The sequence below is a fragment of the Lactuca serriola genome, chromosome 2, assembly GCF_051521515.1.
Source record: "Lactuca serriola cultivar US96UC23 chromosome 2, Lser_US96UC23_V15, whole genome shotgun sequence".
Taxonomy (NCBI): domain Eukaryota; kingdom Viridiplantae; phylum Streptophyta; class Magnoliopsida; order Asterales; family Asteraceae; genus Lactuca; species Lactuca serriola.
Window position 1 is genome coordinate 231,643,203 of NC_136409.1, and position 26,742 is coordinate 231,669,944.

Consider the following 26,742-nt stretch of genomic DNA (forward strand, 5'->3'; position numbering starts at 1 on the left):
AAACTATCCCTTGTCTTCATCATAACCCAAAGAAAGCCAACACAATATATATATATATATATATATATATATATATATATATATATATATATATATATATATATATATATATATATATTACTATTTTAGGGTTGGATGCATATTGAATTATTTATTTTATGGAATCATGCTTCACTTCTTTACTGATAGGTTTTTTCATGCAAACTATGCAACCGCGTTTCCAAAAATTAACAGAACAATGTAATCATATACTAAATTGGAAAATAACTTTTGTAACAAATTGAATATTTGGTGGTTGTATAAATCGTTAACAAGTCTTGCTTAAACTGGCATAAAAAGACTAGGCCTGTCCAGGGCTCTTTTTTTTAAAAGGGTTCAAATTTTTTATGGAAATTGTTATATTTAAAAGATAGTAGAAGGAATTTTTTTTTCAATTATTGAGTTATTATAATAAAAATTTCACCACATTTATGTATTTTAAGGGCCTATTTTTGAGTCAAAATACTTTTCGCACGGCCCTGAAAAAGACACAAAAGAAACATGGACATTTAACCCAATATTTAATACTGTACATAAATTTATGGTCTACAGCAATTTTTTTTGGCTTTATTATATCGATTTGTCTTTTACTTTTCCTGTGGACTGCCGCTAATATCCACATAGTCAATGATATAATAAACAAAAAAAAATTTGTTGGCAATTATAAATATATACAATTACTAAATTCTTAATGTGAGGTACTGTAGCTAGAAGTACATCTCCTAAAACATAATGTACAAGCGATTTTGTAATGCATATGGACATATGGGTTCACGTGCTCCACTTCCATTGTTAATTTGTTTTGAGTTTAACTTACACTTTCACCGTTATAATCAACATGTTATTATGCCTTTTTTTTTTTTTTTTTTTTTTTTTTTTTTTTTTTTTTTTTTTTTACGTTGAATCGTTTCTTTTGCCATCTGCCGCATTTTAACTTATTATTATTTTTTTTTTATTTTCTCTCCTGAAAAACTACATAATCAATCAAATTCTGGGAGACTTCATAAAGTGCTTTTTTAGGAGTTAAACTTCCATTTGTCCATATTTCGAATTTTTATAAATACACGTTGAAAGATCTGTTTGTACAATGGTACTGACCTCTATATTTTTCTACGACCCGTCGCAATGTGAGGTGGGCAAACTAAAAGTATTTACACAACATATGTCATTAGCAGGGTTTTACTATCTTAAGCCACTAAGATGCGTTTTTATTTTTTGAACAATTTTTTCGAGAGTTTCACTATTATACACTGATATATGTATGACACTACAATAAAGTGTGATATGTTATACTGATTTAATTAATTCTCATTCCTAATACGTAATAAAAAGACATAAAAAACCGCGGCAAAGCGCGGACTCAAATACTAGTTGGATACAAAGTTCAATGACTTAATAATACATAAAGCGTTACCATTTAAATAAATAGATGGTTATAAAAAGATCACATCTTTATCATCATTTTTTTGCTAGTTTGTAACTAACATAATATTCTCTAAGAAATTACATAAAGCGTGTTAGCTGCTGTTATTTTATACTATTTACCATTTAAATAAATAGATGAATATAAAAAGATCACATCTTTATCATCATATTTTTTTGCTAGTTTGTAACTAACACAATATTCTCTAAGAAATTAACAAACATATGTATGCAACATACAAATTCATAACTTTTTGATGAATTTCAGTAGGATCTTACTATGGACACACCAACATACACCATCTTATACATCATTAGACTTATCTTTTAGGTTATTCTTACTATAATAAATAAAGATCCATTTTGCCACATGTCAATTTTTCATGAGTTTTGACACTTGTCATTTTGATATATTTTTGAAATAAATAATATCCACAGGTCAATTCTTAGAGTTTTTCAAATTTTAAAATTAAAAAGTCACATAATATTTATATATGTAAAGAATTAAATGTCATACATATGATACTAAATTGCAATTAATACGTTTCTTTATTTCTTATTTCAAACTTTTATTTTAAAAAATATTTATTGTTTATACTTTAATATTTACTCTTTTTTTAATCAACCCGTGTAATACAACTGGTTCTTATTATTTAGTCAAATCATTATATTCAACAATAATTCTCTTACAACCTAATCATTTCATTTCAACAACTTTATTATTTAATTACTATATTATTATTATTATTATTATTATTATTATTATTATTAATTTTGTTATTTAATGGTTGAACTTGTCATTTTCATCAAACCGACATATGTTATAAACAATTTTTTCATATTAAGGCCCCGTTTGATACGCATCTTTCCAGGTCCAAACAGATCTTTCTGGCTGAATGGACCGGAAAGACTGTTTGATTTGCACAAAAGAAGGGGTCTTTCCAGGTAAGACATGTCTTTCCCAGAAAACCCCAAAATCATAATCTTTCTGGCTGAATGAGTTTGAAAGACAATTATACACCAAACCTCGCCTCTTTCTTTCTTTATTGGATTATTAATTTTTTTAAATAACTTTTTAAAAATTTATTTTTTTATTGAATTATTATTTTTTTTCATCATTCAACACAGTCAATCAGATATACAATCAAACAACATGATTTCTTTCTCAGTCAGAAAACTTTCGCAGACAACACTTTACCAGACAACACTTTCCCAGACAGAAATTATCAAACGAGACGTAAGTCTCTCATTTGTACATTATTTTCGATTTTGATCTTTTAGTATTTTTTAATATAAATAAATACAACATATATTAGCGATTTTACATATATAATTCTTTATTTTATATATTATTTTATATTTTGATATATAAATAAGTTACATATACGGTTCTTATTATAGTCTAAACATATTACTTTCAATATATATACATTACAGCCCGATCTAAGTTTAGGTTCTAAACCTCATAAAACCACATCGTTTTATTAGGTAAAGATTGCAATTAGGGGATTCATGATTAACACTTGTCGTTACAGATTCAATATTGAAGCAATAATTTTTATAGGGAAGCAAAAATGTCTTTGACCTTCGCGATTGTGAAAAACAATAATGTTCACTAACGTGAAGTAATAAACGATAATGGAGGAAAGAAAATAAGGATAGTTAAACGATGATAGAGGAAAGAATTGCAATGTAGAATTGTATATTCAACAAGTGAAAACTGAACCAGTTATATTTACTAAGATAAAAATGCATAATTTAGAGGTTTAATATCTAAGCTTAAGTGATGTTGTAATATATATTCGTTGTCCCACATATATATATATATATATATATATATATATATATATATATATAGAGAGAGAGAGAGAGAGAGAGTTCGATTGAGAAAAAAAGATTGAGAATGGGGGAATCATTCTCAGCACTCATTTATTTTTGCCGTAAAAGCCTCCGTCGTACCAGCGAAAATGGAAAAGGAATAGACATGTGTTTTCCAACAAAACATGTTACCTTAAACTATGTTAATCATTACCTTAATATATACAAAAACATAGTTTTTTCGTTTTTTTTTTTATTTTTATTTTTAAGAAGCTATTTTTTTTATCGAAAAATGATTTTAAATATACCAAAATTCATGATTTTTTATTCTCTACAAATAGACATCTATATTGATATAGTTTTAAGATAAAATATTTTTTTTTTATATTTTCAGCTATCGTTATTTATAAGTGAATAAAATGAATCAAGTTTTACTACAGTATATTCGATATTTACTTATGAATAAAAAGTACGATTAATTTTTTTTACAATTTAAGTATCATTCAAATATATATATATATATATATATATATATATATATATATATATATATATATATATATATATAGTAAACATAGTATATTCATATTTAAATGTTAGACGATGCATTCACTTGTGTACATAATATATTCACTTGTGAATATTAGATGGTATATTCACTTATGAATATTAGATGATACATTTTCATATGTGAATATTACATAGTATATTCACTTTTGAATATTATATGATATATTTATTTATGAATATTACACATTATATTCACATATGAATATTACAAGGTGTTTTCACAAATATATATAATTTTTATATGTTATTCACTGATGAATATTACACATTATATTCACATATAAATATTACAAGGTGTTTTCACAAATATATATAATTTTTATATGTTATTCACATATGAATAACATACAAACTTGCATATTTGTTTTGTGATTTTAATAATCATATACCGATTCAGGTGAGAAAACATATTCATATGTGAATATAACGTGGTAATTCAGTTTATGCATTTCATCAAACAGTTGGAGTGCACACAAGTTAACTTTTTTTAAAATGTTAGAAACATGATACTTCCGATTCAAGTTATCAATTACAAATCATCATATACTTCCGATTTCGACTTTGAAGCGTGCAATTCCGATTTTGATTTCATTCCAACAAAAATTCTGATTTCAATTTCAAAACCTTGAAATCCCAATTCCAGATTTCTTTATAATACTGATAATCAAGACGCGAACTGTTCCGATTAAAATATATGTTCCAATTTCAAAAGCTTCCGACTTCAGATGCGACATCCTATGTCTGATTGATTTCACATTTTGATTTTGATTTACGAAAATCCGATTGGGAACCTGTGAGTACCGATTCCAAGTCCTTCAATGTCGGCTGTGACTGCGACTCTAGAACTCCGGTTCCAATTGCATGAACAGCGAAGAAATTCCGATTCCAACTGAGTTCGTTTGCGAATCTGGGAAATTCCAATTCGGAGTATTCAACAAAGAAATGAATGTTACATATTAGAGATTGAAGGTTATTATCATATCTACAAGTTTGACACCGTGTCTTTTTATGCTTAGATTAAATGAATGGTTGAGAATGATTTCCACATTCTCAACATTTTTTATTTTCTCAGTTGAGCTTACTTTTCTCTTTCTCTCTCTCTCTCTCTCTATATATATATATATATATATATATGTATATATATATATATATATATATATATATATATATATATATATATATATATATATATACTGTGAGATCCTATATTTTGTTTATTATGCGAGGAACAATATATTTTTTGTTTGTTCGTTGAGATACTAAACTAATGAATATAAATGATCATTCTTAATCATCGAAGGAAAAAATCATTGTTCATGCTTGTTTGCTAAGTTAAACGAAAAAACCATGTTTGTTTATATATATATATATATATATATATATATATATATATATATATATATATATATATATATATATATATATACACACTGTGAGATCCTATATTTTGTTTATTATGTGAGGAACAATATATTTTTTGTTTGTTCGTTGAGATACTAAACTAATGTATAAATGATCATTCTTAATCATCGAAGGAAAAAATCATTGTTCATGCTTGTTTGCTAAGTTAAACGAAAAAACCATGTTTGTTTAGAGTAGTTCATTTATCAAATAGGAAACAATAAATTTATTTTTGTCATACAGTTTATGAATGTCGGATATATATTTGGTTTGTTTTTTAAGAAAAAACTAATTGTATTTTAGTAAATATATTATAATAAAACTAATAAAAAAATTTAAAATCGCAATCCATTTTAAGAAGTCTGGTATATCTTGCATTAGACCATGAATTTACTTTATATATTAATTATATTAATATTACTTTTTATATTACTATTAAAAAATTGAACGGTTATAAGATGGTAATTATGCAAAAATAAGAAGGTTATTCAATTGATTTTAGATACCAAATAAAAGCCGTAATTATACAAAAATAAAAAAAGATATAAACAACAATTTAATTTCACATAATTTTGATTAAACTTTTGTACCGTTTCAAACCTTGAAATTATAAGGGAGGAGGGAGTCATTCCATCCCAACCCACTGAACCCACTGTCACATCATTTTTTCTCTTTTATTTTTCTTCGTTTTTCCGAACCCACAACACACGGAAACCTTATCTTTTTGAACTCACTCAACCCACTCAATTAAAAAAAAACAAAACAATTAAATGAAAAAATCTTAATTAGTAATAAAGTTATCGGCAGTACCACTCCACTTCAATGAGTGGGTTGATTGGTTTCACTAACCCACTTCATCATCTCTCTATACTTTCTCTTTTTTATTTTCTCTTGTACCATGCGTTTTAAAACTTGTACCTTAGTTGTTTTGTATTTTTTTTTAATTGAGTGGGTTCAAAAAGATAGGATTTCCGTGTGTTATGTGTTGGGAAAGATGGATAAAAAGAAGAGACAAAAATTGATGTGGTAGTGGGTTCGGTGGGTTGGGAGGGAACTACTCCCTCCTTCCTAATGATAATAACTTTTATATATGTTTAGTTTTTGGATATAAAAAATAACCTATTAAAATTAAAACGATGATAATGATTAAAATTTATATTTGTATAGTATTGTAAAAATTAAAATTTAGTAGACATGGTTTACCAAATAAATCATAAAAGAAAAAAAGAACCCTATGAATTATTTTATTTTATTTTTTTGGAAAAAAATCATAAAAGAATAAATAAATAAATAAAAGAAACAAGTATCTATCTTAAAATATAAAATAGAAAACAAGGTGTCCATCTTAAAAAATAAATAAGTCATAAAAGAAAAAAAGAAAAAGAAAAAAAAGAGACATGGGTAAATGGGAGGCTAAAATACACAATTTTCAATATTTAATTTTTCAAAAAAGTAGAGTGGTGTGTAGAAAAAAAAATCTTATTTCTATAATGGATGCTGAAGTTTGTGATACACTTAAACCTGTCATCTTTCAGTTTTTGAGTATCACATCAGTATTCTTTTATTTACTTTTCACTTACCAAAAGTCAAGAAATAGTTATTTTTTACTATCTGATTTAAAAAAAATATATATTATATATATATATATATATATATATATATATATATATATATATATATTATCCATATTTTGTAGGAAATTAAAAACCATGAATTTTAATATATTTTTTATAATTTTTTAGTATGTATATATTTTAATAAAAAAAAGAAATAGAAAATAGGATTAAATGCCATCATCCAATGTGAGAGAGAGAGAGAGAGAAAGAAGAGGAGGAGTAGGATGATGATTCCCCTCATCTCTATCCTGACCCCTAAACCACACCCCCAATATGGTGTTTCAAGATACGGTTTCCTTCCCTTCACTTCTTTTCCGCTCTATACCCTTTAGCCTTAGAGATAAATCATGGTTTTAGACATATATCTACAAATTTCATGTTAAACGAGGTATCCATATTGTGGGTATCAAAGCTTTTACACTATAAGTGTGCTAAAAATTCCCATTTTTGCCATATTTCTCCCTTTACAGTCTATTTGTGTCACTAACCTATATCATATAAGTTTTATTTATTTATTTATACTAAAGCCCTTAATATCACCTAAGTTAAGTGTATCAAAAACTTCGATCCCACAATATTAACGTTTATTAAAAATACATTCAAATGAGTAAAGATGTAATATTTTTATGCTTGTCTCGTTATATAAAGGCAAGGACATGTGGCAATGGCTTGGGGATAAATAGGGAAATTTCTTGGTCAAGTCTTTTAGGAATTTGGTGGCTGACACGTGTGTAGTAGATTCAAGTTTTGTTCGGGTCCACTAGATCCCGCTAAAAGTTAACTGTTTTCTTTGGTGGTGGCTTAAGAACAAGATTTTTTTTTTTTTTGAATTTTATTAGGATGGGAGTGTATGTTGTTAGAGAAACTGTCTTGATAAATGAAAAATGTCATAAAATGACAATTAATAACACATTATTTGCCTTTAAAGTCATTTTTTTTATTCATTATACCACTGACTGTGTGGGTATAACTGGTGACATGTAGTCAACGTAGATGGGTCACAAGTTATCCCGGTAAAAGATGAAGTTGATGGTGTAATAAAAAAAAAAAGAAGTTTGGTTCGGTTTGTAAACCAAGGAAACAAAATTTTTAGGTTAAAAATAAAATCCCTATGATTAAATTTTCCCAACATCGAATCCAAAGTTTTCAAAAATATATACAAAGCTTCAATGATCAAATATGAAGTTCTGAACAAAACATAACAAATGATGTGGAGAATATTTTAAAAAAATAAACTTTTGTGATTTTGGAATTGGAAAGTTGACTTGTCCATGTAATATGAAATTTTAAAATGTATTTCTATTTTTTTCTTTTTAATTAAGTAAATCTGGTAATTCGGTTGGTTGAAACTCAACTAGACCACAAGTCCATAACTCAAACCATAAATTCGTAATTCGGTTTGGTTTAAAATCAAACCAAAAATCGATACTCCATTAAAAATTGGTTTAATTTGAGTTCAGTTTCGGATTTTTCGGTCCCAAACCAAAAAATGGCCATCTTTTTGACAATATCATAAGATGGCCCTGCATAAACTTTGTTTATTTTTTTTATTTTGTCTAGAATTATGTAACTTCATAAAGACATTCATAATAAAAATCACAATTTAAAAACAAAATTCCAGTTTAAGGATATTTTGTAAACTAGGAGATTCCGAAACCTAAAATATTCTAGGTTTTATAATATAACATGTGTCACACCCTTTTAACTTTTTTCAAAAAATCATTGGCGACTCAAAGTCTTTCCTAGTAGAAATTTGAGCTTTTGTGATTTTTGAAGGTATGTCGAGAACTTGCAACTTTTGAATGTTTGTAATTATAGGTATATATTTATTTAATTTTATCGAACTACTGCCCAAACAAAAGTGACACCTTGAAAAGTGACAACCAAATTCAAATGATCAAATGTGGTTGACAACTTATATTGTCGATATAAACAACACATAACTTGTATTGTATTCAGGGCTAGCTGAAAAGATCCCTAACAACATCTTTCATCATGTTCTTGACCTATAATCCATAAAAAAAACACGTATGCATGTTACTTCATATACTATGTTGCTATTTCGTAATTAAATTAACCAAAATCCATACCTGTTTTGCTGAAAGACCAAGTTCCTGCAAATCATCAAGCTACAAAACAAAACATAGGATGAGTTATTTAGTTCTCAATGACAATATGCATTCATAAACACACTAAAAAGATTTCCAACAAAGTTGTGGAAGAATATTTCTTACGCTTTTAAAAGGTTCGGGTGATTTTTCACGAAGTTCTAGAATGTATGAAGCTCTCTTCTCCTTAATACCCTGCATAAAACTCGACATTAGAATTTAGAAAATCCTAATCTCGATACAAATTTATAACATTCAATAAAGTTTACCGAGATCCCTTTCAAGTCATCCCTGTTAACACACACACAAAAAAAGAAAAAGATTGACATTAGTTAGTTTCACACATTTTTACCAACATATGAATCGAGCAATGAAAGAAAAAAAAAAAATACTAACTCGCTAGCTGTATTTAAAAAATGTAGATAGTTTTGCACAAGCGCTTGCTGCAAAGAAAAACATGGTATCATTAGTAATAACTCATAATATATAGATTAAGTGAAGGAAATGTTATAGTTATAAGTTATAACACTAACCTTCAACCCTGAGCTACGTTTGCTGAATGATCCAGATTGACATTTTGAATTTGAAGTATCCATTTTATGTGTAACTAGAGGTGTTTTTGGTTCCATAGTATCAACAGAATTGCAGACTTGAGTATTTGCATTCTGCAGCCTACTTACAGGCAGAGGAGTTGAAGATAATGCTTTCAAATTATCTGCTAATCTTTTCAACTTAACACTTATAGGTGGTGATGCGCCTTCGTTAGCAACCAAACTATTGTTCTCTTTCTCTATGTTATCATCACCTGTGTCAAGTATTCATTACTTTTTTCATAAATATCATTAAAAAGAATAACTGTTAAAAGACTTACCATTGACATGAGGAAGGTTGTTTTGTGTCTTTACAGAAGCATCCTACAAGATAAAATATAATAATAAATCCTCAAATCACTTTTTCATAAGTATTCTTTTAAAATATCAAACCACTCGATCATTACTCTACCTCCTCATGTGAACTAGGTACAATGTTGGAAGCAACATGTGCAGAATCTGAGTTGGATAAAACAGTGACTGATGAACATTTTTCCTGCGTTTAAATTGAAGATTCAGTGTCTTACACTTAAAGGCAAATAACATCGAGATTTCAAAGATAGTAATTTATGAATTTGATAATAAAGGACAGTGCTACATGCAAGAAACAGCAATGTAATTCCATTTTTTTTTGTTTATTATGGCATCCTACTTTCATTTGACCTTAAAAGATACATAAATTTTTTTATCATATAATAAAAAGAAATGAAAATAAGATGCTATAATAAACAAATAACTGAATAAATGGCATTACATTGCTAATTCTTACATTTAACCCTAGAGATATGTAAATATTTTTTAATAAAAAACCATACCTCCTTCGCATGAGGTACAACAGTGGAATCATTATTATCAGGAATAACTGATTTTACTATATTTGGAAGATTATTTTCCTGCATTCACATTGTAAAACTTAAATGGTTAATTTCTAGACATACCAAAAACAATAGAATATGTCAAATTATACAAAATGATTAATAGATTTATACCATGCTCGGTGTTTTCTCCTTGAAACCATTTGCTTCCTCTGTACCACTAAAAAGATTCCTTCGAGCCCAAACAACAAGCAACTTAATTAGAAACACAAATGTTTTTTTTTTTTTTTTTTTTTTTTTTTTTTTTTTTTTTTTTTTTTTTTTTTTTAATTAGGGGCTAAAGGTACAACATTGAAATCTATTATTTTACCTTCCTTTTAGCACAGAATTAGTTTTCTTTGCAGACAAAGGCAATCTGGAGTTGGTTTGTTGTTTTGTTGTAGAATCGAGTTTATTTGCAGATAAAGGAGGCTTTGTGTGTTTCTTTCTAGAAATAGATGCTGTGGAGTTGGTTTGTTTCTTTGCAGCAGAGCATGCAGCAACCAAAGGCTTTATATTTTTCAACCTTGAAGCTAAAGTAACTGTATGAATAGTGTCGGGGCAAAACAATGGGTTCTGCAATCAAAGAGAAACTAATGAGCTCAAAATAATTTATTTATTTATTATATTAAATCATAAAAAAGAATAGCCTACCAAGCAAAATAACATTGATATATGACTATTTCCACCAAATGAATCTTGTAGTGCTCTTGCAAGTTTGCTTTCTCTATAAGGGACACGACTCTCATTGGCATTGATGGCATGAATCACATTAAGCAATGCATTTAAAGACTTGTTGATTCGTGTAGACTCATTAAGATTGGTTCCATCAAAGGTATTTCTTCTCGAATTTTCATACCCTGATAATACAAATATGATATTGTTATTAGTAGACATAGCAAATTGGAAAATTGTTAAGTGAAAAATAAATATGATATATGTGTTGTTCCAAACCTGCAAGATCAATAAAGTTCATCTTTCCAACAAGTTTAGAGCTTCCTCCTTCATCACAAGCTAAAATGTTTATCATGAGAGCTTTATGGCTCCTTCTTGGCAACTCTAGAGTTATCTTTTTTGTTGGTTTGTTTAAACTATTGTCACTCAAGTATAACTTCTGAAATTCTAACAATGATTTCACGGGTACCTGTCACAAATTTAAATGTAAATTTTAAATAAACAAGAGCAATTTGCATTGCGACATCTAATGCTATAACGATTTACTTGCCTTAGAAAGCCCTTTAAGCATTATTTTTCCATGAGCATCTTCTAGTACTTGAACCTCAGGATTCTTGGGATCTAATAGATCATAAACATGATCCTGAAAAACTTCAAAGATTGATACTGTGATTGTATGTTTTCCTCCTTCTACAGTTTTCAGAATTTCATCCATCACCAACATTCCCAAACCTAATTTTTCTTCGGAACCCTTCAAAAAGAAGATATAAAAAATTAGATTGATCTTTGATGGTAATTGTACGTATTATAGTTTAGATTTTCCATCCAACCAAACACAATGAATTAAAAAATAAAACTAAAACCAGGTTACTTTGATTGTGTATGTTTTTCCACCGTCTCTGGCTCCAAATGCAATAAATGTTGAGTTTTCACCATTAAAAACCCTTGAAATGTGAGGCTTAATCTCGCTTGAGAATATTAGGGCAGTGTCTTCATTTTGCTGATAACAATGGTCCACCTCATACTCATTTTTCCGGCTAAAAGAAATAACAATTAAGCAATTCATAAATTAAAAACTAGAACTACAACTAAGCAAAACTTGTGCTCACAACAAACCAAATCTACCTAAATATTCAACTTAAAAAGTACCTCAATAGTTGATCATCAAATGAAAGCTTAACACCATCACCAGATTTAAAGACAGATATCATAGACTTTGAGTGTGCGGCATCAGATGCCAACTCCTGATCCGAAAAACCTCGAATCCTTGCAATGACTCGTACTTTTCCACCAAGGTTTGATGATGACTTAGACTGATTGCTTGAAGATGGAGCCATAGACACTTCAAACTCTGATATCAATTGCAATCTCAAGGATATTAGAAAATTATTCTGAGATTAAAGATGAGAAACCCTCGTACTTGCAATTTTCTGCTAAATCAAACTAAATTTCGAACTAATTCATACAGAATACATAATACAAATAACAAAAAATCATATTGAAGTACACATGCATGAGGAAATATAACAATTGTAATACTTATAGACTAAGCGCATCGAACTAGAACTGCCGTCACTAAATCACGACTATATGCTAGGGGTAGAATAAACTGATCCTTGATTAACACATAAATATACAAAGAGACTTTAACATACCGGTGTAAAAGGGTGGGCGAGTTCTGAAATTGCCTACTAATGCCAGAGATTTGCAGAAGTCGGAAAAGCAGTGAAACGATCGTGTCTGTAATTGAACAAAGCTATATGAGTAGATTGTGATGAAGAAGATTAATAATTTATGGGAGAATTGAAATAAGAATGGGCAGAGAGAAGAAGATTGTAGAAGACGATTGATTAAGAGGGGAGAAGTAGCCGTTTGTGTATTTGAAATGCAGCGGTAGGCGCTCCCGACTCCTGTCTGGAACTGGAAGAGATAATTCGTGACGTTGTAGTGGGCTTTTATTCAGGCCCAGTTCCTATATTGATAAATGATAAATGATGTATTAAACAGGCCTAATAAAACATACATCATGAGCCCTAAAAATAGCAATTTATCAACTTTTATTTTTATTTTACTAAAATATTGCTCATATTATTATTAATAAACTTTAATTTAAACCCCATTAATAGAATTATATTTGTAAATTTTACATATTAGGATATTATATTGCTGAATACTTAATCAAATTTAGAGTTCTTGTTATATTGTATTTGGACAATATTATTATAAAGTTCTAGAAAATTATAATACAGTAAAAAAACAAAATGAAATACTATATAATAAAAAAATTAACAAAACTATGTTGTTATTCCCTATACTTCAATCGAATTATATTATCTGTTAGCTTTGAATTTGATAATCAATGGTTTAGTCATAAAACTAGAGAGAGTGATGATGTGCATGCTATGCCGTCACGTTATTTTTTGGCATGTCACTTAAGCGTAACATGATGTTAGGGAGTGTGGTGATTGTATTGATTTTGGAAGGAAAAAAAAGAAAAAACTAAAATAAAAAGAACCAATCACAATCATTAACTCTCTCTTCCTCGCTCACTCTCCACTCTTTCTCTCTCTATGTTTCTCGTCTCTCATCTCGCTCTTGAACTGGCGCATGGTGCTTGGCGCCCCCTTAGCATGTGTGAAGGGGCGGTGTTGGCGTGTGCTAACAAGCTTGGCGAGTGGGTTTGGCGCACCCATTCTTTATAGCCTAACAATTATGATAAAATGTTGTCATGAATCATCATCTATATCTATACTCTATACTATAAATCAATAATATAAAAGAAACATTTTTCCTTTCACCACATAAATTTGAAACCTCCAAACTTTTCATATATATATATATATATATATATATATATATATATATATATATATATATATAAATTTGGGTCCCGTCTTGTTTTTCATGCTACAATATTGTTTGTTTATGTTATAATTAAAGATGAAGGATCCAAAGGATAAATGTGATATCTGGGAATGGGTTGATGAAGATGAAGAAATTATAACCAAGAACAAGAATAAGAAAGATGAAGAACATGATTTCAATAGTGAAGTGAAGATTGCAATATTGGAACATGATTTCAGTGAATACAAGGTGAAGACTGATAAGGAATGTAAAAGTTTTAGAAAGGAATTGGATAAAATGAAATGTTTCTTGTTGATGTTTGTTGTTTTGTTTGTAGTGAAGTACATGATGTAGTGTTAATGTGATCATGTAAGGGAAATGTACTTTGAAATTATCGGGATATGTATCTTCAAAGTAGTTTCATTGAACTCATGTAATGTGGTTATAAAGTAGGAATGAAATAAAGGTGTTTATGAAGAATGATACACATATAGACATGATTTTGACAATATATAAGTTTAAGAGAGTTTAATAGAAAGTTTAACATATAAAAGAGTTTTAACCATTTGAATGGTAACAGATGACTTGATGTCAGTTTATAAAATGTTTTGAAGAGTTTGTTTGATGAAACTGTTTGAAGTATAAGAAAATCCACTTGTTTTGTTAGTTACTAATCACATGTGATTGTTATAATAACTATAATAGTTCTACTTGTATCCCCCCATAAAGCATTTAAAATTATTTAAAAGATAAGTTAAGGGGTATGAATTCACCTATAGTGAGTGATACGAATGAAAGATCAATTTAGGATGTTAAGTGTCAAGTGAAGCCTCAAGCACAAACGGATCCTAATAAGCATATAATGATACATATATGAATATAATTAGTGTATATACAACTAATCATTCAAGGAAACCACCTTAGGGACTAGGAAACACTTGGATTAAAGTGTTTTAATCGCAAAGAATTGCATCTAAGGGGTTTACGGCCACACAATGGATTTTACGGCCATTGTGTTTACGACCTAAGGGGTTTACGACCATTGTGTTCACGGCCAAGGGTGTTTACGGCCATTGTGTTCACATCCAAAGAAGATCTGAAGAGAGTTTACGGCCAAAGGATATGCTCATGGCCGTAAACTCTTATTGTTCTTGGGAAATGCTTGTTTTCAAGGGTGTATGTTAAGAGCTTCTATAGGATAGCTAGTATATGGAAGGATACTTATGTTTTGAAGCTTGAAGGGGGTGTTCACGGTCCAAGAACTAGTAAGTGTTCTTGGTGTAAGTGATGAAGATTTGAAGATCTACCCAAAAGAGATGAAATCATGGATGAAATCATAGGGTTTCACTAGATTAAGCAAGGTACCAACTAACAAATGGAAGAAACACTTACATAATTGAAGATCAAGATGAAAACCTTTGATGATAGTTGAAAGTGAATCGAGTTTCTTGAGTTGGAAGTGTGAGAAGTGGTGAAAAATGAAGGAATATCATGTATATGGGAGGAGTTTACGGCCAACTAAGAGTTTACGACCGTAATCTCTAGTTTACGGCCGTAAACTCCAAGACTTGGAGTTTTCCGGCTTGAATGTTGCACCATGAACTCTAGCAGATACTTCCTAAATCCTTGAATGTACTAGGCTCAGAACACTCAAACAGACCCTTAACAATGCTAAAAGATAGAAGAAACAAGTCTAAATGTGATTGAATTGAATGACTGTACAAGATAGAAATTTCGGGTTGTCACATCATGGGACTAACCCATAGTCTAAAAGGGCAAGATGGCTTCCCTTTTTCATTTTTACTGCACCTTACTAACAATGTTATTGCCTCATTTTTTTCATACCACAAAGCATAACCCTTTGACACAACATAATTTGTTAACATGTGTTTCAGTTCATCTCGATCAGAGAATCTCATACCTAACTCAGGCATCATAGTATCCCTTTTTTGGTTAGGACCGTGAATAGGATGTTTTTTTTTACCTTATCACCAGCTTCGTCCTTTATGCCTTTTTCTGGAATAAGATTCTTCTGAGACAAAAAATGATCAATAACTTCAGGCCACTGAATGTCCTCATGATCAGCTTCATGGTCCACCGATAGATCATCCGACAATACCGAGTCCACATCGTCTTCATATGTTTCAGTACCACTGTCCCCTTCTTCGGCTTTCCCTTAACCCATCTACGAGGGACCGATTTTTAAGACAATAATACATATGCCGACATCTATTGTTGATCAATTATTGGAGATAGGTCTTGAACTCCTTGAAATCCATGTTACATACATCTTGCCCCATAACAGGTAATTTATCAGGACGGAAGTAAACAAAGGGATTAGGAGAAAAAACAACTTTGTGGTAGACATCAATGTTGAGTGAGTCACGAGACATGCTTGCTGCACAATCGACGAACTCTCCTTCACCTTCTGTAAAAATCAATTTCACCGTCACTTCTGTAGATTTCACCGTTGTGTAAGAACCCTAGATATCGATTTCACCCTTCACTGAGAACCCTAGATGGTGAAATGAAATCCCTTGTGGCATTTATGTTTCCACCTAATTTGTTTTAATAATCCATGTCAGATTTACCCTTTGATCACAAGTAAACAAAGAACATAACCCACAGATGCCAGTCAATTTTTAAAAGCCTTAATTTTACTTTTAACTTTATTTGGCTTTTTAATAAAAAACACATTTCTTCGTTGGTGTTTCTTGAACAACAAAAAGATAATTGGGATAATATAGACACTTTTGAAACTTAATTGGTCTTTTAAGTCGTTTTCCCTATATTCATCAATTAAAAATGGTTTATTTGTTAACCAACAACTAACTTATTTGTCAGTTAATTTTTTTTAGGGGTTCAAAAAATGTCAAAATAATGATGTGTCCATTTAACTTATTAAAACTACATATCGATTTTGAATATGATGCAATCAGATAGTGTTGCATTTCAAGGCCTTTGCCTTCACAAAAATTCGTTACATGAAGAGAGTCCTTGGCCGATTTAGTATGTGGTTCAAATTTAAAGCTAAAAAGATGATACAAAAATAATGTATAGTTTTTCTTAAAGCATAGTTGGATAAAATAAATATTTTGTACATCTTCTATATAAAATTAACATATTATTTACTGAAAATTATACCCCAAGTAGCATACTGATATATTAGATATATGCCATTTCACCCATTTGTTAATTATACAATTAACAAATTGTGTGATATTCAACGAAAGAAACTATACTCTACTTCTTATGGTACATGGTGGGAGATAACAGCTTGTCAACGCTCCTTTGTGTGCCAAAATTTCATGTATTTAATTTATAAATTCCATGTCCCATTTATTTTGCTTCATTTAGTTATCAAAAAGGAACTCACATCTAACTATATCCTATATATCCTATATGTGGTTTGTATTAAAACAAGATTATTTAGCAGCTTATTCCAGCTAAGTTAAATTAGCTGAAAAACTGCACATGGATGTTGGCATGTTCAACCAACCACTTAATCTCTGGAAGTTATCAGCTTAATTAGGAGCCGTCAAAGCGACAGCTAAGTGGTAGATTCTTTAAGAATTAATGAGGCATGAAGCCATGAAGCATGTGCAATTCCTTCGTTTTCATAACAACAGTCACCTGAGCTTCTCATATACATTGAACTCGTACCTGTAAGACTTCTTGATGAATATAAATATAATGAGCACAATGATGAAACAGAGCTACTTGATAATAATTATTGTTAGTTGAATCATTTCTAATATCATCTCTTGTCTCTTGCATTGACTTGGGGAAAACCATGCAAGGAGCTCATGAGCTGTATAATGCATTCTCACTCAGTATTATTAATGGTTCCTTAAGAAACTTAAGTTATTGCTTTAGATGGAACCATATATAAGTCGATAACAAATAATTTTGCTAATTAAGATATATCATATTGTCAATATAACAATCAGATAGTGTTGCATTTCAAGGCCTGAGACAGAGACTCATTCTCGAAATCCTGTTTGTGAAAAAAACCTTTGAATACCCTCTTTTATCATTAGAAAAACAATCGAAAAATCATTTTTCACTCTCATTTTGTCCCATATAATGAACAATACCACATAGTTCCTACAACTCCATCCCAACATAACATGTGAATAAAAAATGTATGCCCCTAAATAGATAACTTCAATGAGAGTTTTCGGGTTTTTTAAAGGTTATTAGACTAACATGTTAATTTGTGCTTGGGGTATAAAATATTATATGTTGAACAGTTTCTGAGGAAATAATCTAGGTCCAAGAGCCAACATTTGACAAAAGTAACAATTCACCTTCAAACTCCACCTTTCTTGGCTCATGCTTCCCATTTGTTTGTTATTTTTATTTTACTAAATCCAACTCTATTCATCATTGACCTTCTTTCCTTGCAGAAAGATCCAAACAACAAGGAATCTTTCCAAGAGTTGCCAAACTGTAAGTCAAAGCTTTTACATTCTTTGCCTCTTCAACTGTTGTACTTACAACTAGATGCTTGTCCCCCAAACTTAGCATGCTAAACTTATAAACAAATGTGATTATTTTATGTAAAATAAACTGCTCTTCCGTGACAACAAATGTCCATAACCCTTTTTACGTTACCCCTTTGGTTATACTTATCATAAAAAATGTTTAATGTATTGTGTAAAAACTTTGTTATAATATAATCAGATAGCCTTTGAGCTTTGGAAATAAATAGTTTAAAATACTTGTAAAAAAGTTTTTACCACTCATATTAACTTAAATCTTGTGAAATAAGAGATTTACATCAATTGAGCACAATTTAATTTAGATTTTAGACGGGAAAAGTGTACTTATTAATTAACGCTTAATTCTGAAGTTTGAAATTCTGGCTGAATCTAGCAAAACTAGAGGCATCCTATATAGCGACTCATTGGTATGCCTAAAGACGATTTAGCAATAGAATATATTTACTTGTACGTGTGTTTCACATTTTGTGTGCTTTCGTCCTACGTTAATAATAAACCATGAGACATTTTGTCTGAGCCCCATGTGTAAACAAGCATGCTTATAAAAAATTGACTCGAAAGAAGTAGGTACTTTGGAATATTAAATTTGTTTACAGTTATATACTTAGATGTATATATATAAAGTTTGTCTCTTCCAAACTGCAAACCGGTTTATAAACTTCATGCAAACTAATTCTTTTTGCACAAATCATCACCATGCTTACATCCAAAACTTCCATAGATCTTCCTGTTTTTGATGTATCTAAACCCTTAACCCCATCGCACCTCTCTTCCCTCTCTTTAGCGTGTAAAGAATGGGGATTCTTTCACATAGTCAACCATGGGATCTCGAAAGAGCTTTACAATAAACTTCGATTCCTATCTTATCAGCTCTTTGATCTACCATATGAACAGAAACTCAAAGCTGGTCCCTTATCGAACATCAAAACCTACACTCCTCATTTCATTGCCTCTCCCTTTTTTGAGTCGATTCGTGTTTCTGGACCTGATTTTCTTGAATCCGCACAGAGATCTGCCGATGTGCTCTTGAACCACACAAAGTCGGAATTCAGGTAACTTAACATGGCATTATGGCATCCTAATAACAAAATACTATCATTGACTTTCTTTTTTATTACAATAAATATCTGAGATTTCCTTTTGTCACTTCTATTGCTTACACAAATGAATTAATTTTCCATTTCTTTTATTTGGTTTTTACAGTGAGGTGTTAAGGGAATATGGGAGCACCATGAGGACCCTATCTAATAAGATCATTGAGATGTTATTAATGTGTTTGGGGGAAGATTTTGGGAAGAAATTTGAACCCGAATTCTCAAACTCCGAAGGGTATTTACGGATAATAAACTACTCGCCACCCAAAATCATAAAAAAAGACATTGAAGGGCTTGGCATGCACACAGATATGAGCTGCATAACAATAGTCTATCAGGATGAAAGTGGTGGACTTCAAGTCAGATCTAAAGAAGGGAAATGGATGGACATAGACCCGTGTGAAGAAACACTGGTTGTGAATATTGGTGATTTGATGCAAGCTTGGAGTAATGGGAAGTTAAGGTCATCTGAACATAGAGTCGTTTTAAAGGAACATACAAACCGGTTTTCGCTTGCTTTCTTTTGGTGCTTTGAGGATAATAAGATTGTTTTTGCACCTGATGAAGTTGTGGGTGACAAGAGTTTGAGAGCCTATAAACCCTTCTTGTGTGGTGATTATATGAAGTTTAGAGAGAATAGTGAGAAAGGCAAGTTTGAGAAAGTTGGATTCACAGTGAAAGATTTTGCGGGTACTTGACTTGTTTAAAGGTTGAAACTTTTTATTATAACCTTAAATATCCGAGTATCGTATCCACAAATTCTTCAATAAACAAGTGATCTAAGTTTTATTATTTCAAACTTGGTTACTTAGTGATTAAAAAAATTACTTTGTGATGTCATTTTGGCTCCTTTTTTGGGGAATGAGTTGCCTGGACATGGTGATTCTTTGTATGTAACATGTTCTCTAGGAGGCAAAGTCAAAGCAGAACTCTTTTTTTTCTTGTGTTCCTGTGGGCTATGGGCAGTTTGGTTGTATTTTATTATGTGCAAATTGCCTATTGGATTTTGTGCATCCACGAATTTTTAAAGTCGTCATGTTTAAGTTTAATTAGACATGTGTGTATTGACCCTCTTTGTACTCTACAGAGTCTTCAATGAATGAACATGAATGTTGCCTTTTCTTTTATTCTTATATGTATGTATTTTAGGGTTAAATGTAATTAAAAATAACATATTTTATTATGTAACGTCATTTTTTGTTTTAGGCGATATATTTTTCTTTATCTTTCTATAATCACAAAATTTAAAGCATCTCGGTACTTTTATAATAAAATAATAAGGTGTGTTGTTGAAATAAACAAAACTATTTTCATATCAATATTCAACCGTCCACAAATTTTAACCACTGATTAATTGTTTTCTCCAATGATTAATATCATCAATATTTTTTTATATAAATTTAAATTATTTGTCTTTGGGCGTATTCGACAAAACTAGCGGGTACCGGTTAGCGGGTGGCTGGTAGCGACTAGCGAGTAGCGTTTGATTTTGGAGCGTTTTGTTAAAAGCTACTCCATGTAGCTTTTGATTTTTGAACGTTTTGTTTAGTCTAAAAGTTAAACGCTCATGTCGCCGAACAAAGTTTTTTTCTTTTTTCTTAAACGCTGCGTGTCGAACACAAGAAATATGTTATAAAATATTATTATTACACATTAATATCTAAATACAAGAATATCACATCTTTATTGAAATATATAAAATATGAAAAAAGATATTTAGTTATGGTTACAAAATCAAAAAGGGCGTTGAAAATATTATATTATGGTAACAAACTAAATTTATCATAATGGAAACACGATTATATATTTAATAAAATAAATCAATAAGTAAAAAATAAGAAATATTTAAATTTTAAATATAGTTAAGAGGATAAAATATTATTGAATAAAGAATGAGTTAAATGTGCAAAAACTTAAAAATAAATGACCATTCAATATACTAAATATATATATAACATATATTGAATGATCTATTAAAAAAAATAATAATAAAAAAAAAAATAAAAAAAAATAACACTCCCTATTTGTTGACTACCGGGTAAAACACTGACATCTTTATATGGGAGCTTGTCAAAGCTCCTTTGTGTGCCAACTATTTGTAAGGTTCATTACCAACATTAAACTACAAGTAAGAGTAAATGATAAACCAACTATTTGTTGACTACATTTATATGGGAGCTTCAGTGTCCGAGTCATGGTGGTTTTAATTAGAGTTTGTCAGGAGATGGTATGGGACATATTTCAAAGTTTTAGCATTTTTGTCCAAATGACGAACCTTCTCCCCTATCATCCTCGTAAAAACAAGAAACTGTGATGGACAAACACTAAGCCAATTTTTTTTATGACTAAATGATAGGAAAAAAGTAAGTTACACTATGGATAAGCAAGAGTAAATAACTTTGATAGATATCATAGTTTAGTTTTTTGTATTTCAAAAAAAATATATCAAACTTATTCTTGTAAATATTAGCGGGTGTCTGCTCATTGCACATTTTATGTATTTATTTATTTATTCATTTGTAACACATAATTAACTTACAAATTTTTATATTTTATAAATCAATTTTCAACATCCATAAATATCTTAAAAGTTTATAAGTGAGTAATCCTACAAGCTTATTTATTAATTTAATATATAAGTTATATATGAACTGTAATACAACAGAATTATTTATTTTTATTTTTTGTTAAGTATTTTGACAAAATGTATTCAATATTGACTTTTTCATAAAGCTAAAAATATATTTTTTTAATAAAACCCATTTATTAAAACTTATTCATTATTAATCTTATTTTGAAAGTACAAATAAACTCTACTTAATGATGTTAGTTACCAAAAATAATATTTATTATTAACTAGTTGGTAGAGGTAGTGTAACATCCCAAAACCACAATAAATTAAACTTTTCAAAACAACTCATTATCCATAATTGTTACATGAAAAACCATTGTTTCAAAAGTAAAATCATATCAGAGTGTCCTAAAATCCAATATCATGAAAATAGGAAGATGTTCACGATCAAGTCTTTGCTTTCCCACGATCCTCTAAAGTACCTGAAACAATAAACTGAAACCGTAAGCTAAAGCTTAGTGGGTTCCCCCAAAGTACCATCACACAACATAACAAACAATAGCATGCAAATATGAGCCTTCAGTCTGACTGGACCGCCTCGTAGGGCCTACAACCTATTTGGACCGCTCTACGGGACTTCGACATAACTGGACTGCCAAGCAGGACCTACAACCTATCCGGACCCCCCCCCCCCCCCCCCCCCGCGGGTATCATGGCCTTCAGCACAAAGCAGGACTGCCTCAAGCCAACCACCATATGTCGACATATGTAACAGATAAACATAAACGCAAAACCAGCAAATACAGTTAATCATACAGATCTACTAATCAGTCATATACTAGCATAACACTATCCTATATCCAAGATACATAACCTAGTGGCTCGGCATTGGTGCCTTCGAACCACGAGTACAGTGAGGAAAACTCACATCTCGGCCTGAAGAGATCACTTCACAAATCACTGCTCTAAATGTTGACTCTACCAGTCACCTATACAATCATAATCACTTCAGGTCAACTACTAATCAAAATACCAAAACACCCCTAAGTCAAACTTGGGTCAAAGTCAACCTACAGATGACCGCCACGTCGTGGCCATCCATGGTCATGACGTGGTTGTAATATGACAAAGCAGGCGCGCTCAGCCCAACCACCATGCTGTGGTGAGGCTCCACCACACTGTGGGGATCAGTCAGCAAGACTTAATTCCTTAAGTTGATTTCCAGCCCATTCCAGGAGTTTCCAAGCTCAAACTAGGTCTAAACCATAACCTAAATGGATAAAGTTTCCAACTTTATCCTTTAAACCTTGCCAATAAGTCAAGATCCAAACCCCTAAGTTCTTAATAGACACATAAATCACATTCCACTCATTAAGCACTTAATCCTTAGAATGACTTCTCTAAAGTTTCCAGAAGGGTTTACAACACCTTCTGGACCATAAAAATCATAGCTTTAGAGACATGCATATCCAATGCATGTCATTTCCATTTTTAGGGCAAAACCAGGGCAGAAAGGGACAAGAGTCCATGCATGGCCTCAAAACTCAAGTCTACTTCAGATCCAAAGAGTGAAATGCTCCAAATGACCTGGAGATTCATAAATTTGCAAGTTTTATGAGATCTCATCTTCCAAAACCCTCCAAACATGAAGAAAAGGGGCCAAAATCCAAGATCTAACAACTTAGCAAGGAAAAGATTAAGTCTTGAACACTCACCCAAGTCCAGAAGAGAAGCTAGAAGATAAATATGTTGCTTGCAAGATGATAATCCTCACCAAAGGATTCCTTCTCATTCAAAAAGGCCAACAAAGTATGAAGAATGAACTTCTAAGAGTGATGGAGGCTAGGGTTAGGGTTTTAATGCTTGAAAGGGTGATGGAGACTGAATGTCCTCGAAAACCTAGTCATATTGTCCTTTAAATAGGGCTCAAAGCCTAAAGGATTAGGGTTTCACCAAAACTAGTTGCCACGCTGTGGCACCTCATGACCACGTCATGGTGGTCTATGAAAACCTGCGACCCAAAAGATAATGTCACGCTATGGTGAGGCTCCATCACGTCGTGGCCACCCACAATAGAACTTAACATTTAAAACAACTCATTCCTAGAATGGGTGTTATAAGTAACATGTGTTAAGCCTTAATTAATCCATAAAAAAATGGGTTTCATACATAATTGGACCCAATTATTTGACAATTGTTTTATTTGGGCTATTTTTTCCTTGGGGCTAATATTAGTTGGATTAAATGTTTGGGCTACTAATCATTTAGGCTTAGTGGATCAGACTGACATTTTTTTACGTAATTGCCATTTTTTTAGTAGTTGCCTGTTTTTTTTTACGTAGCGGCACAAAAGGTAATAAAAAAATTCTTTTGTTTGCGAAAAAAACAGGTGTTGTCGGTGCAACACCGTGCACCACATCAAAACTGACCCTATAGAAGGGGTAAGCTTGTGATATTAAATCGTTGAAGAATGATAATTTGTTACATCTTTAAAATATGATAAACTAAATATCTTCTTACTTTTTGTTCTATCAATCTTTATTCCCATTTAAATGATGACATGTGTCACATTCGTATACTAAAATATAATTAAATTTCATTAAATGAAAATTAAATGTTACATATGTCACCATTAAACTCCATCTTGTCTGTTTGTTTATTATGTGAAGGGATGTTGATCCAATAATTTTAATTTACTATAAATGACAAAACATTGGTTGGTAATCAGTTCTGTTTGTCGAATACTGAGGCATCTCAATTTGCTAACTGGTTTATTCGTTGTTGTTTTGGAATTATTTTCAAGCCCCGCTTATAATATTTAGCATCTCTACGACTTTTCTTCTTTTTTTTTGGTATTTTTGTTTGGTCGAACATTTTAAGTTTTGCTTTAATATACTAATAAAATAATTTCCTGGTAGGATTCACGATTGTCATCTCACATGGGAGCTGTAAATAGGTTAATATGAGTCACTTAGATGGTCTACTATTTTTTTTTAATGTAATATGTACTCATAGTAAAAGTCTCGATTAACCTTTCAAGTGAAATTATATGTAAATTAAATTTCTTTTTTTGTTTTATATATACAAAAAAAAAATTACTACAAAAACAAAATCATTCATAAATTTTATGTAATAAATTATGTTACATCAATTATATATAATCTGTATGTTATACTTTTTATTGATTTTAAAATTAACAAGTAAAAAAATGAAACCCTAGACAATCGAGTTGCATAGAAGTTAAAAAAAAAAATTATAATGTTCATTGGACAATTAATTTACAATTGGCTTTTTTTTAAATATTGAACAATTATTTGAGTTTGTAACTTATTTAACTAAATATAATTTTTTATGTAAACATGGCAATAAATTGGTGAATAGGTTGGTTAGGTTGTCATGGTTTTGAGATGCTTCTTAGAGAATGGAGATGTTCTTAACCACTAACACTAAAATGAGGATCTAGAAAATCAAATAACAACAGGCAAACAGGTAGCAGCCGAAGGAACAAGCTGTAACAAATCTCTACCTGATGTATTAGAACAAATTTTCCTTTTGCGTCTATTATTTTTTGGTTCCAAAACAAAATCTGGATTGTAACGTTGGCGCTTCTTAATTTTTTTTTTCTTTCCACCTTAGAATAGCACGCTTTCTGTACTCTTTCTTATTAATAACATTATTAAAATCCATAGTTTCCGAATGGAAAACTAAATTTTCTACGCCATACACCGAATTTATTTCACCCTCCATATAGTAACCTTTTACACCATATATATACATACAGAGAAAAAGAAGCCTTCGATATTTATGATATGTATAACTTAAGTGCATTTTTGGGATACCATGGAGACGATTCAGGTACCTGGAACAAACGACATCATCTCATCTGAATTAACAAAATATAAAATGGGTATTGAATTGATTGTAAGGAAGGAGAATAGAGAAGCTACTGCCACCATCACCAGCAGCGCCAGTGTCTGTTGTCGCTGCCTCCTCTTCCCTGTCCGTCGTTTAGTCGACATGATACACCGATCGTTGCTTGCCTATAGCAGGTGAAGGTTCCGACCCCGCATCTGCGTCTGTCCGTTTCTCAATCGTTTGCAGTTTTGCGTGAGAACACAATTGATTGTAAGAAAAATAGAGCACAGAAGGAATTGATTCTGATTAATGGTGAATGATGAGAAATTGTAGTACCGATGGAAGAGGGTCTGCGGCATATACAATGTTGGAGGCAAAGCTGTAGGCATCTGCTATGGTAGAGGCAGAGTCGCCAACGTGTCTTGTGGCCGGAATCGGTCTGGTCGGCTGGGATATGTCCAGAATCGAAGAAGGCTATTGTCGATCGATCTTAGAATTCATCCGGTGACTTCACGGTCGCCAAAGAAGCCCCAAGAAGCATCAAACATTTCCGAAGTCGTTGGGGGTGTCATGAGCAAGAAAGAATGAAAACTAGAAGAGTCGGTATAAGGGATAGGAAAAAAAAAGGTGTGAGAAACGCATCTGATTGGAAGCAGGGGAGGTGGAAAAGGGGACATAACACGTGTACAAGACACTAATCCGGACCACAGACTAAAATAAAAACCATTGTAAAAATAGATTAAAATTAACAAAACCCAAAAACACAAAAGTCTAGGGGC

The 26,742-nt window shown here is 30.9% G+C and overlaps 2 protein-coding genes across 3 annotated transcripts; one reads left to right on the forward strand and one right to left on the reverse strand.

Moving 5' to 3' along the window:
* Positions 1 to 8,720: 8,720 nt before the first annotated feature.
* On the reverse strand, positions 8,721 to 12,879 carry LOC145088852 (ATP binding microtubule motor family protein). Of its 2 annotated transcripts, none has more exons than XM_079027285.1 (17): positions 12,749 to 12,879; positions 12,243 to 12,444; positions 11,965 to 12,130; positions 11,644 to 11,844; positions 11,373 to 11,562; positions 11,073 to 11,278; positions 10,750 to 10,994; positions 10,554 to 10,611; positions 10,380 to 10,457; positions 9,977 to 10,060; positions 9,846 to 9,888; positions 9,508 to 9,764; positions 9,371 to 9,417; positions 9,244 to 9,265; positions 9,101 to 9,169; positions 8,957 to 8,995; positions 8,721 to 8,872 (listed from the first exon to the last, which is right to left on the reverse strand). In XM_079027285.1, exons 2-17 carry the CDS (start codon positions 12,428 to 12,430, stop codon positions 8,828 to 8,830), a joined length of 1,938 nt encoding a protein of 645 aa, XP_078883411.1. In that variant the 5' UTR covers positions 12,431 to 12,444; positions 12,749 to 12,879; the 3' UTR covers positions 8,721 to 8,827. The 2 variants fall into 2 exon arrangements, with proteins under 2 accessions (XP_078883411.1, XP_078883410.1); XM_079027284.1 differs by having other exon boundaries at positions 9,508 to 9,779.
* Positions 12,880 to 19,087: 6,208 nt separating this feature from the next.
* LOC145088853 (gibberellin 20-oxidase-like protein) lies at positions 19,088 to 20,741 on the forward strand. Its single transcript, XM_079027286.1, has 2 exons — positions 19,088 to 19,494; positions 19,646 to 20,741. Exons 1-2 carry the CDS (start codon positions 19,139 to 19,141, stop codon positions 20,232 to 20,234), a joined length of 945 nt encoding a protein of 314 aa, XP_078883412.1. The 5' UTR covers positions 19,088 to 19,138; the 3' UTR covers positions 20,235 to 20,741.
* The last annotated feature ends 6,001 nt before the right edge of the window (positions 20,742 to 26,742 follow it).

What these genes read in the sequence shown, in the direction of transcription:
- LOC145088853 (XM_079027286.1), top strand. Translation starts at nt 19,139, where the DNA reads ATGCTTACATCCAAAACTTCCATAGATCTTCCTGTTTTTGATGTATCT. An exon ending in CACACAAAGTCGGAATTCAG is followed by an intron (nt 19,495 to 19,645) that starts GTAACTTAACAT and finishes TGGTTTTTACAG; the next exon opens with TGAGGTGTTAAGGGAATATG.
- LOC145088852 (XM_079027284.1), bottom strand. Translation starts at nt 12,430, where the DNA reads ATGGCTCCATCTTCAAGCAATCAGTCTAAGTCATCATCAAACCTTGGT. An exon ending in GAACTTTATTGATCTTGCAG is followed by an intron (nt 11,279 to 11,372) that starts GTTTGGAACAAC and finishes TTGTATTATCAG; the next exon opens with GGTATGAAAATTCGAGAAGA. An exon ending in TTGTACCTCATGCGAAGGAG is followed by an intron (nt 10,061 to 10,379) that starts GTATGGTTTTTT and finishes ATTTAAACGCAG; the next exon opens with GAAAAATGTTCATCAGTCAC.